General features: G+C 44.9%; 2 protein-coding genes across 4 annotated transcripts in view; both read left to right on the forward strand.

The window, feature by feature from the left end:
- Nucleotides 1–5,377, forward strand: part of ehhadh (enoyl-CoA, hydratase/3-hydroxyacyl CoA dehydrogenase) — a 21,536-nt gene extending 16,159 nt beyond the window's left edge. Inside the window, exons 6-10 of one of the 3 annotated variants that reach the window (XR_006838826.1) lie at nucleotides 399–734; nucleotides 2,698–2,900; nucleotides 3,592–4,271; nucleotides 4,742–5,191; nucleotides 5,308–5,377. Coding sequence is in view for 1 of the 3 variants with exons in the window: in XM_046349880.1 (XP_046205836.1) it covers nucleotides 399–734; nucleotides 2,698–2,900; nucleotides 3,592–4,271; nucleotides 4,742–5,108 (1,586 nt within the window). In the remaining 2 variants the exon portion in view is untranslated. Of the gene's footprint in view, nucleotides 1–398; nucleotides 735–2,697; nucleotides 2,901–3,591; nucleotides 4,272–4,741 lie in introns of all 3 variants that reach the window. The other 2 variants (XR_006838820.1, XM_046349880.1) reach the window with 2 other exon arrangements.
- A 4,771-nt stretch (nucleotides 5,378–10,148) lies between these two features.
- Nucleotides 10,149–12,500, forward strand: part of zgc:162707 (UPF0524 protein C3orf70 homolog B) — a 15,008-nt gene continuing 12,656 nt past the window's right edge. Inside the window, exon 1 of the mRNA XM_046342552.1 lies at nucleotides 10,149–10,736. Within this exon, the coding sequence (XP_046198508.1) occupies nucleotides 10,553–10,736 (184 nt within the window). The 5' untranslated portion in view covers nucleotides 10,149–10,552. The remainder of the gene's footprint in view (nucleotides 10,737–12,500) is intronic.

Here is a 12,500-nt window from a genome sequence, read left to right on the forward strand (position 1 = left end):
AATCAGTAGAGTTTAGGGTGAATGCTCCTCAGTGCTACTGAGTGGGAATCAGTAGAGTTTAGGGTGAATGCTATATATGGATATCCTCTCTGTGTGTGTTTTCAGTCCATCTCCTCTGTGTGTTTTCAGTCCATCTCCTCTGTCTGTGTTTTCAGTCCATCTCCTCTGTGTGTTTTCAGTCCATCTCCTCTGTCTGTGTTTTCAGTCCATCTCCTCTGTGTGTTTTCAGTCCATCTCCTCTGTGTGTTTTCAGTCCATCTCCTCTGTGTGTTTTCAGTCCATCTCCTCTGTGTGTTTTCAGTCCATCTCCTCTGTGTGTTTTCAGTCCATCTCATCTGTGTGTTTTCAGTCCATCTCCTCTGTGTGTTTTCAGTCCATCTCCTCTATGTGTGTTTCAGGCCAGCCCCTGGACTCCCGTCGTCTGAGCACCCTGCCCTGCCCCCCAGACGTTGACTCCCTCTTGGACAAAGCCATGGTCAAGGTCCGGCAGCGCTCCCGAGGTGCCCTGGCTCCGGTGGCCTGTGTTCAGGCTCTGATGGCGGCTGCCTCCCTACCTTACACCCAGGGTATGGAGAAGGAGAGGGACCTGCTGACCACCCTGTTCAACAGCGGCCAGGCCCGAGCTCTGCAGTATGCCTTCTTCTCCCAGAGGGTGGTGGGGAAGTGGAGTCTGCCTAGTGGGGCGAGCTGGGACAACAGCGCTGCCAGGACCATCAGCAAAGCTGCTGTTATTGGTGAGAGGGGTAACCTCTATTTCACTGAAGTCTACTCTTAAATCCAGGGTTTCAAGACTAAAGGTTTGTTATGGATGAATGCTTCTCCCTCTCTGTCCTTAGTTTGAAGATGTAATCAGGATACAGGTGTTTTATACAACAGCCTTCTTCTGTGTGTTCTCTGTTCGACTCCCTCCTCATTATTTTGCAATCAATCGCCACAATTTTTCTCCACCTACTTAGCTGTCATACTCTGCTTCCACCGGGCATTCCACTGATTTCCAACTCAGTCCTCCAGAAAGTTGAAAACATTAGCAACACTTGTGCAGTTCTTCGAGATATCTTTCAAAATATCCGGTTTATAAATGATTACCTACTACATACTGAGCAGCTCATGTTATAGACAGAAGTGTGCTACATGGCAGACCAATCCAAACTCATCTCTCTGCATGTTCAGCCCATCCATTATCTCAGCCAATCATGGCTAGCGGAAAGGTTCCTGACTTTTTCTGTGGCTAAACCAGCTATTCTCGTAATTGAAAACTTGTATTCTTATTTACAGATGGCAGTCAAGTCTGTTATTAAGCCACATGAGGGTTCACATGTTCCAGAACGCATTTCTGCCAAAAATAGCATTTTGATATAAAAACACATGTTTTACGTTGAAATGCCTCTCCTGTAAAGTAGTGACATGTGACACATCCTAAAACAAGTCAGTAATGTGTTGTGTTGGAGAATGGTACTCAGTAATGTGTTGTATTGGAGAGTGGTACTCAGTAATGTGTTGTATTGGAGAGTGGTACTCAGTAATGTGTTGTGTTGGAGAGTGGTACTCAGTAATGTGTTGTATTGGAGAGTGGTACTCAGTAATGTGTTGTATTGGAGAGTGGTACTCAGTAATGTGTTGTAGGAGAGTGGTACTCAGTAATGTGTTGGATTGGACTCAGTAATGTGTTGTATCAGTAATGTGTTGTATTGGAGAGTGGTACTCAGTAATGTGTTGTATTGGAGAGTGGTACTCAGTAATGTGTTGTATTGGAGAGTGGTACTCAGTAATGTGTTGTGTTGGAGAGTGGTACTCAGTAATGTGTTGTGTTGGATTTGCCCCAAACATACCACTTTGTATTCAGGAGAAAAAGTTAATTGCTTTGCCACAATTTTGATGCAGTTTTACGTTAATTCCTTGTTGCAAACAGGAGGCATGTTTTGGAATATGTTTTATTCTGTACAGGCTTCCTTCTTTTCACTCTGTCATTAGGTTAGTATTGTGGAGTAACTACCATGTTGTTGATCCATCCTCAGTTTTCTCTTATCACAGCCATTAAACTCTGTAACTGTTTTAAAGTCACCATTGGCCTCATGGTGAAATCCCTGAGCGGTTTCATTCCTCTCCTTCAACTGAGTTAGGAAGGACGCCTGTGTCTTTGTAGTGACTGGGTGTAGATATACACCATCCGAAATGTAATTAAAGCTGCACCATGCTCAAAGGGATATTCAAGGTCTGCCTTTCATTTTTTTTTACCCATCTACCAATAGGTGCCCTTCTTAGTGAGTCATTGGAAAACATCCCTGGTCTTTGTGGTTGAATATGTGTTTGAAATTCCCTGCTGGACTGAGGGACCTTAAAGATAATTGTATGTGTGGGGTACAGAGATGAGGTAGTCATTCAGAAATCATGTTAAACACTGTTATTACACACACAGTCCATGACACTCATTATGTGCTCCTGAACTTGCCAAAACAAAGGGGTTGAATACTAACTTATTGACTCAAGACATTTCGGCTTAATTTGTTTGATTTATTTGTAAACATTTCTAAAAACATAATTCCATCTTGACATTATGGGGTGTTGTGTGTAGGACAGTGATGACAAATCTCAATTTAAATCCATTTTAAATTCAGACAAAATGTGGAAAACCTCAAGGGGCGTGAATACTTTGAAGGCTCTGTAAATCCCCGTGTCCTTGGTGTTGTTTGTCTCCAGGTCTGGGTACCATGGGGCGTGGCATCGTTGTGGCACTGGCTCTGACGGGCATCTCTGTGGTTGCCGTGGAGACCCAAGAGAAGCAGCTGGCAGAGGCCAGTCAGGCGGTTCCGGCGATGCTGCAGAGAGAGGCGCGGCGGCGAGGCTTGGCCACACCCCCAGGGGTTATCTCCTTCAGCTCTTACTTGCAGGACGTTAGTGAGGTACAACTAGTTTTGTTTCTGCATTTTATAATGTATTGTGATTATCGTGTGTTGTATTATCGTGTGTTGTATTATCGTGTGTTGTATTATCCTGTATTGTATTATCCTGTATTGTATTATCGTGTATTGTATTATCGTGTGTTGTATTATCGTGTATTGTATTATCCTGTATTGTATTATCGTGTATTGTATTATCCTGTATTGTATTATCGTGTATTGTGATTATCGTGTGTTGTATTATCGTGTATTGTATTATCCTGTATTGTATTATCGTGTATTGTATTATCCTGTATTGTGATTATCGTGTGTTGTGATTATCGTGTGTTGTATTATCGTGTGTTGTAATTATCGTGTGTTGTAATTATTGTGTATTGTAATTATCGTGTATTGTATTATCCTGTATTGTATTATCGTGTATTGTATTATCCTGTATTGTATTATCGTGTGTTGTATTATCGTGTGTTGTATTATCGTGTGTTGTAATTATCGTGTGTTGTAATTATCGTGTGTTGTATTATCGTGTGTTGTAATTATCGTGTGTTGTATTATCGTGTGTTGTAATTATTGTGTGTTGTAATTATTGTGTATTGTAATTATATCATGTATTTTAAGGTACCAAAATAGGATATTGTGTTATCCTAGATGCATGTACTGTCTGTATAAGTTAAATTGAACTCAATCAATCATTCAGGTGGAGTTGGTGATCGAGGCGGTGTTTGAGGACATGTCCCTGAAGCTGCAGGTGTTTAGGCATCTGACCTCTGTGTGTAGACCTGGGACCCTGCTCTGCTCCAACACTTCTGGCTTGGACATCGACCAGCTAGCTGCCGTCACCCAGAGCCCTGGCCTGGTGGTGGGGATGCACTTCTTTGCTCCGGCCCACGTCATGAAGCTGCTGGAGGTGGTGTATGGTCCGCGGTCATCTCCGGAGGCGGTCGCCACGGCAATGCAGCTGGGCAAGAGGATGGGGAAAGTCAGCGTCGCCGTGGGCAACTGTCCGGGGTTTGTGGGTAACCGGATGTTGAAGCCGTACCTGGAACAGGCCAACTTCCTGTTGGAGGAAGGGGCCACGCCCCAGCAGGTGGACGAGACGCTGGAGGAGTTTGGATTCCCCATGGGCGTGTTCCGGATGTCTGACCTATCAGGGCTGGATGTGGGCTGGAGGATCAGGAAGGAGGCGGGGCTTACAGGGCCAGGGGTGGAGTCAACCAGGACACGCCATGGCCGACGTTACAGCCCGCTACCTGACCAGGTGTGTGAGGCAGGCCGGCTGGGCCAGAAGACGGGGAGGGGATGGTACCAGTATGACGGGCCTGGAGGCAGGGTGGCGCGGTCCGACCCCTGGGTGCACATCTTCCTGAAGGCTTACAGGTAAAGCTGTAATGATTTTAAATCTGTGTAACTGCTGATGTTAAAAAGGCTTTATAAAATAAATATGACTGACGAATTGATGGATGGCTATATATTTACATGTTAGTCATTTAACAGACGCTGTTCTCCTGAGAGACTTACAGGAGCTATTAGGGTTAAGTGCCTTGCTCAAGGGCACATCAACATATTTTTTTCACCTAGTCAGCTCAGGGATTCGAATCGGCGACCTTTCGGGTACTGGCCGAACGATCTTAATTGCTAGGCTACCTGCCGGGTTGGTATGGATGGATGGGTGGTTGGTTGGTATGGATGGATGGGTGGTTGGTATGGATGGGTGGTTGGTTGGTATGGATGGATGGGTGGTTGGTATGGATGGATGGGTGGGTGGTTGGTATGGATGGATGGGTGGTTGGGTGGATGGATAGATTGTCCGTCAATCAGTCAATTAATCAATTAATCGATTGATACAGGGCGGAGCACGGCCTGGTGGCCCGGAGCATCGCCCCGGAGGAGATCCTAGAACGCTGTCTCTACGCTCTGATCAATGAAGGCTTCAACATCCTGCAGGATGCCATGGCCGCCGGACCGGAAGACATCGACGCGATCTATGTGTTTGGGTACGGCTGGCCCCGGCACCACGGGGGACCCATGTTCCATGCAGGCCAGGTGGGATTGGGCAGGATCCTGGAGAGGCTGCAGCACCACCACCACAACCACCCTGACGTGCCTCATCTGAAGCCCAGTACGCTGCTGCGGAGGCTGGTCGCAGTGGGAAGTCCTCCGGTCCAGAAGTGGAGAGAGTTCATCAACAAAGAAAGAGTCCACAGTCAGCTCTGAGATGCCCCAGTCTCACCTGTCAATGCAACCCTGTGATTGAATAATAAAGTCTCACATTAGAGACACGCCCAGGGATTTCTAGGGTGATTTCTAGGGTGATTTCTAGGGTGATTTCTAGGGTGATTTCTAGGGTGATTTCTCTGGATTTCTAGGGTGATTTCTAGGGTGATTTCTCTGGATTTCTAGGGTGATTTCTAGTGTGATTTCTCTGGATTTCTAGGGTGATTTCTAGGGTGATTTCTAGGGTGATTTCTAGGGTGATTTCTAGGGTGATTTCTCTGGATTTCTAGGGTGATTTCTAGTGTGATTTCTCTGGATTTCTAGGGTGATTTCTAGGGTGATTTCTAGGGTGATTTCTAGGGTGATTTCTAGGGTGATTTCTAGGGTGATTTCTAGGGTGATTTCTAGGGTGATTTCTAGGGTGATTTCTAGTGTGATTTCTAGGGTGATTTCTCTGGATTTCTAGGGTGATTTCTAGTGTGATTTCTAGGGTGATTTCTAGGGTGATTTCTAGGGTGATTTCTAGTGTGATTTCTCTGGATTTCTAGGGTGATTTCTAGGGTGATTTCTCTGGATTTCTAGGGTGATTTCTAGGGTGATTTCTAGGGTGATTTCTAGGGTGATTTCTAGGGTGATTTCTAGGGTGATTTCTAGGGTGATTTCTAGTGTGATTTCTAGGGTGATTTCTCTGGATTTCTAGGGTGATTTCTAGGGTGATTTCTAGGGTGATTTCTAGGGTGATTTCTAGGGTGATTTCTAGGGTGATTTCTAGGGTGATTTCTAGGGTGATTTCTAGGGTGATTTCTAGGGTGATTTCTAGGGTGATTTCTCAGGATTTCTAGTGTGATTTCTAGGGTATCAGTGCCTTCCCCAACATCAGCATGTGTGCCAAGTATCTTGGGAAATGTGATCTACTGTAATAAATACATTTTCTATAATACATTTTCTCGTGCTTTCAAAATAATCCCCACTGACACGTTTATGGAGGGTTGGTTTCGTATTGTGTTTAATTGGGGTAAGTTGGCTTAATATTGGACTAGATTTAGCTGAACAGAGAATTGGGTATTTTGACAAGTCATACTCATAACTTAATAGTGTTTTCCACATCAGTTTAGCCTTTGGCTGTTGGCATTTCATTCACCCTCCTGTCAAAATTAATTAACCATTATTCTGCCTTTACCGGGGTGGAGAGAGGTCCTGATGCAGACTGAATCTGCAACCAGGCCCATGTCTCTTAGCCGTGGAGAACCAGCCTGATCGCTGGCTCAATTCAATCAAAACCTGTGTTTGCTCTTTTTCCAAAGGTCAAATGAACTCACAGACTGGTCTTAGGCACTGTGTAAAAACCTACAACTACTACCAGGGCGACCCCACCCCCCAACAGGTATGCTTTCACTTTACAGAATTAGAAGTGTGTGGGATGAATATTGTAAATAAAGACATTGCTATGGCTGGTTTGAATGAATCCCATCACTTCTATTTATGGTTTGTTGCTATTAGCTGTTTTTTAGGTAGATTGTTTCCGTGGAAACCAGATGTTTAGGGAACTAACATTTATGAATAAATACAAAACATATGCCTTTCCAAATGTAGACATACAGTACATTCAGAAAGTATTCAGACCCCTCGACTTTTCACAAATTACAAGGTAGGATTGAGTCGAGACACAGATCTGGGGAAGGGTAGGAAAAAGGTTCTGCAGCATTGAAGGTCCCTAAGAACACAGTGGCCTCCATTGTTTCTAAATGGAACAAGTTTGGAACCACCAAGTACATTCAGAAAGTATTCAGACCCCTCGACTTTTCACAAATTACAAGGTAGGATTGAGTCGAGACACAGATCTGGGGAAGGGTAGGAAAAAGGTTCTGCAGCATTGAAGGTCCCTAAGAACACAGTGGCCTCCATTGTTTCTAAATGGAACAAGTTTGGAACCACCAAGTACATTCAGAAAGCATTCAGACCCCTCGACTTTTCACAAATTACAAGGTAGGATTGAGTCGAGACACAGATCTGGGGAAGGGTAGGAAAAAGGTTCTGCAGCATTGAAGGTCCCTAAGAACACAGTGGCCTCCATTGTTTCTAAATGGAACAAGTTTGGAACCACCAAGTACATTCAGAAAGTATTCAGACCCCTCGACTTTTCACAAATTTTGTAACGTCACAGCCTTATTCTAATATTAATTAAATAAAAAATCTGACAAAGGCAAAAACAGGTTTTTAGAAATCTTTGCAAATGTATTAATAAAAAAACAGTATTCAGAGCCTTTGCTATGAGACTCGAAATGTATTCAATCGACTGGATATGATTTGGAAAGGCGCACACCTGTCTATATAAAGGTCCCCCAGTGCATGTCAGAGCAAAAACCAAGCCATGAGGTAGAAGGAATAGTCCAGAGATACAAGGTAGGATTGAGTCGAGACACAGATCTGGGGAAGGGTAGGAAAAAGGTTCTGCAGCATTGAAGGTCCCTAAGAACACAGTGGCCTCCATTGTTTCTAAATGGAACAAGTTTGGAACCACCAAGGCTCTTCCTAGAGCTGGCAGCCCGGTCAAACTGAGCAATCGGGGAAGAAGGGCTTTAGTCAGGGAGGTGACCAAGAACCTGATGGTCACTCTGACAGCTCCTTGATGAAAACCTGCTCCAGTGCTCCCAGGACCTCAGAGTGGGATAAAGGTTCACCTTCCAACAGGACAACGACCCTAAGCACACAGCCAAGACAACGCAGGAAAGTTTTCGGGACAAGTCTCTGAATACTTTTTTATTTAACTAGCCAAGTCAGTTAAGAACAAATTCTTATTTACATTGGCTGCCTACCAAGCCCTAACCCGGACGACGCTGGGTCAATTGTGCGCCATCCTTGACTGGACCAGCCAGAGCCCCAAGACAACGCAGGAGTGGGTTGGGACAAGTCTCTGAATGTCCATGAGTGGCCCAGCCAGAGCCCGGACTTGAACCCGATTGAACATCTCTGTAGAGACCTGAAAATAGCTGTGCAGCAACACTCCCCATCCAACCTGACAGAGCTGGAGAGGATCTGCAGAGAAGAATGGGAAAATCTCCCCAAATACAGGTGTGCCAAGTTTGTAACATCATACCCAAGAAGACTCAAGTCTGTAATCGCTGCTTCTTAACAGCACTATCAACAAGGCAGGTCCTACAGGCCCTAGTTTCTACATTCTTAACAACACTATCAACAAGGCAGGTCCTACAGGCCCTAGTTTCTACCTTCTTAACAGCACTATCAACAAGGCAGGTCCTACAGGTCCTAGTTTCTACCTTCTTAACAGCACTATCAGCAAGGCAGGTCCTACAGGCCCTAGTTTTTACCTTCTTAACAGCACTATCAACAAGGCCGGTCCTACAGGCCCTAGTTTCTACCTTCTTAACAGCACTATCAGCAAGGCAGGTCCTACAGGCCCTAGTTTCTACCTTCTTAACAACACTATCAACAAGGCAGGTCCTACAGGGCCTAGTTTCTACCTTCTTAACAACACTATCAACAAGGTAGGTCCTACAGGTCCTAGTTTCTACCTTCTTAACAACACTATCAACAAGGTAGGTCCTAGTTTTTACCTTCTTAACAACACTATCAACAAGGTAGGTCCTAGTTTTTACCTTCTTAACAACACTATCAACAAGGTAGGTCCTAGTTTTTACCTTCTTAACAACACTATCAACAAGGCAGGTCCTACAGGCCCTAGTTTCTACCTTCTTAACAACACTATCAACAAGGCAGGTCCTACAGGCCCTAGCTTCTACCTTCTCAACAGCACTGTCAACAAGGCAGGTCCTACAGGCCCTAGTTTCTACCTTCTCAACAGCACTGTCAACAAGGCAGGTCCTAGTTTCTACCTTCTTAACAACACTATCAACAAGGCAGGTCCTACAGGCCCTAGTTTTGTTGCACCTGGTCTACTGTTCAGTCGTGTGGTCAGGTGCCACAAAGAGGGACTTGGGAAAATTGTAACTGGCCCAGAACAGGGCAGCACGTCTGGCCCTTAAAGAAACACAGGGAGTTTACAATAATAATATGCATATCAATCTTTCCTGGCTCAAAGTGGAGGACAGACTGACTTCATCACTACTTGTATTTGTGAGAGATATTACATTTACATTTACATTTAAGTCATTTAGCAGACGCTCTTATCCAGAGCGACTTACAAATGTATGGAACAGCCACTTTACAAGCTAGTGCATCTACATATTTTAAGGGGGGGGTGAGAAGGATTATTTTATCCTATCCTAGGTATTCCTTAAAGAGGTGGGGTTTCCAGGTGTGAGAGATATTGACATGTTGAATGCACCGAGCTGTCTGCCGCACAGCCTCGGACACCTTGCGTACCCCACAAGCCATGCCACACCACTATAGGCTATGGATCGTGTGATTGAGACCACACTAAATAGCCTATAGGCACACTTGATATTCCACAGCGGAGCATCAGAGATGAGGGGCGGCATCAGGCCCACATCCATATGTAGCCTAAATAAACTCATTCTAAAACACTGAGAAATATAGACATTTCATCAATTACAAATGACATGATCCTCCCCTAGATTTAAATAATACTAATAATAATAATAATACAAACCCTTGACTGAAAGTGAAAAAGGATGATGCATTGTTCTCCTGGTAACCGTCATGTCAATGTTGATCCATCCCAAACTATTGGCTGATTATAGCCTAGTCTACCACTCAAAGCACAGTAACATGGCCATCTAGTGGCATTCTGCTGTTGCAGTTCATATGTATATTCTATATTTTAGGACTTGACAACCAAATTAGTTCTCAAGCTCCCAAAAACAAGCCCAGGAATTACATATGCATCAAATTCGGCCATATAGCAGAAATGTGAATTCATATTTATTGGAGTCTCTGTGTTAAAGTTGAGGAGGATAGGAGCGGGTGGGTACGAGGGAGGGAGGGAGGGGGTGAGAGGGAGGGAGGGGGGGTGAGAGGGAGGGAGGGGGTGAGAGGGAGGGGGTGAGAGGGAGGGAGGGGGTGAGAGGGAGGGAGGGGGTGAGAGGGAGGGAGGGGAAAGGGTGCGCTGGATGGATCGGCGTCTGCAGCACGCAGAAAGAACAGGGACAATGACCTTTTTCCTCCCAGTGTGGCTGGATTGATTGATCTCTGGAACATCGAAAGTGCGACTCGCTTCTTCGAAGAACGACAGACTCCAAAGGACAGCCGGATAATTTACCCACCTCCGCATTGATTGAACACTGAATTTCCTTTCTATATCAACTTTTATAGGGCGTTTCGTTTTTGCTTTTGCCTATCCCAAAATAACGCGCTACATCATATTTTCGGACGTTTGTTTTACAGTAGACTTTCAGATTGTATTCCCTGTCCGGACAGAATCACATTAGATATTTCCGCCCCGTTATGTGATATCTGACCGGACGGATGTTCGCCTCTGTATCGGTGTGATCGGCGATGCGGTCATGGCAGATTTTGGAGCCCAGAAGTGTCCGAAGAGTGATAAGTTGGACGAGGCGCAGGCACTGGCCCGCAGCTGCGCGGGGAGACCGGACTTCTTGCCGTGCGATGGGCTGTTAATATGCGCCACGCACAGCCACGGAAAGTGCTTCAAGTTGCACTGGTGCTGCCACTTGGGCTGGTGCCACTGTAAGTAGCTATTAGCAAACAAGAACACAGTCATAACATGCATTTTTTTGTTAAATGTATTCTAAATTAATGATATATACCCATTTATTCTGGAAGAATATACACTATATATACACTATATATACACTATATATACACTATATTTACACAATTATGTGGATACCCCTTCAAATGAGTGGATTCGGCTATTTCAGCCACACCCATTGCTGACAGGTGTATTAAATCAGCACGCAGCCATGCAATCTCCATAGACAAACATTGGCAGTAGAATGGCCTTACTGAAGAGCTCAGTGACTTTCAACGTGGCACCGTCATAGGATGCCACCTTTCTAACAAGTCAGTTCATCAAATGTCTGCCCTGCTAGAACTGCCCCCCGGTCAACTGTAAGCCGCAAAGTGGTAGGCCACACAAGCTCACAGAACACGACCGCTGAGTATTGAAGTGTGTACACATCAACTGTCCTCGGTCGCAACACTCACTACCGAGTGGAAGCAACGTGCAATGTCAGCACAATAGCTCCATAAAATGGGTTTCCATGGCCGAGCAGCCGCACATAAGCCTGAGATCACAATGAGCAATGGTTAGCAGTGGAAACGTGTTCTCTGGAGTGATGAATCACGCTTCACCATCTGGCAGTGGATGAATCTGTCAGTGGATGAATCTGTCAGTGGATGAATCTGTCAGTGGATGAATCTGTCAGTGGATGAATCTGTCAGTGGATGAATCTGGCAGTGGATGAATCTGTCAGTGGATGAATCTGTCAGTCGATGAATGTGCCAGTGGATGAATCTGTCAGTGGATGAATCTGCCAGTGGATGAATCTGTCAGTGGATGAATCTGTCAGTGGATGATTCTGTCAGTGGATGAATCTGTCAGTGGATGAATCTGTCAGTGGATGAATGTGCCAGTGGATGAATGTGCCAGTGGATGAATCTGTCAGTGGATGATTCTGCCAGTGGATGAATGTGCCAGTGGATGAATCTGTCAGTGGATGAATGTGCCAGTGGATGATTCTGGCAGTGGATGAATCTGTCAGTTGATATCTGTCAGTGGATGAATGTGCCAGTGGATGAATGTGCCAGTGGATGAATCTGTCAGTGGATGAATGTGCCAGTGGATGAATCTGTCAGTGGATGAATGTGCCAGTGGATGATTCTGGCCGTGGATGAATCTGTCAGTGGATGAATCTGTCAGTGGATGAATGTGCCAGTGGATGAATGTGTCAGTGGATGAATCTGTCAGTGGATAAATCTGTCAGTGGATGAATCTGTCAGTGGATGAATCTGGGTTTGGCGGATGCCAGGAGTACGCTACCTACACGAATGCATCACCTTAAAGTTTGGGGCCAGGAAAACGGTACATGTCTGAATGCATAGTGCCAACTGTAAAGTTTGGTGGAGGACAAATAATGGTCTGGGGTGTTTTGTATTGTAATTTATAAATGCCTCATGAGCTTAGATCAACTGTCAGAACCCATCAGATCCCAAAATAGAAGCTTGTTTTTACTCCATTGCTTCCTTGAGAGTCGTTACATTTATCCAGCCCCATTGCTCAGCTGACTTATATAACCAAAACATAACTAATTTGAGTTTCCCAGATTTACGTTTACTATGTTAAGTCCAGTCTATGAGACCAGGCTGCTAGGCAAGCAGTACTGTAGGAAGTATAGGCCGCTATTGTCAACAACTCAATCACATTATCCTAGTGAAAGAGTACCACTGAGGGGTTAGGCTTTTCTTATTTCCCAGTAGTCTATAGGCTTT

This window comes from Oncorhynchus gorbuscha, linkage group LG01 (genome assembly GCF_021184085.1).
Source record: "Oncorhynchus gorbuscha isolate QuinsamMale2020 ecotype Even-year linkage group LG01, OgorEven_v1.0, whole genome shotgun sequence".
Classification (NCBI taxonomy): Eukaryota; Metazoa; Chordata; class Actinopteri; order Salmoniformes; family Salmonidae; genus Oncorhynchus; species Oncorhynchus gorbuscha.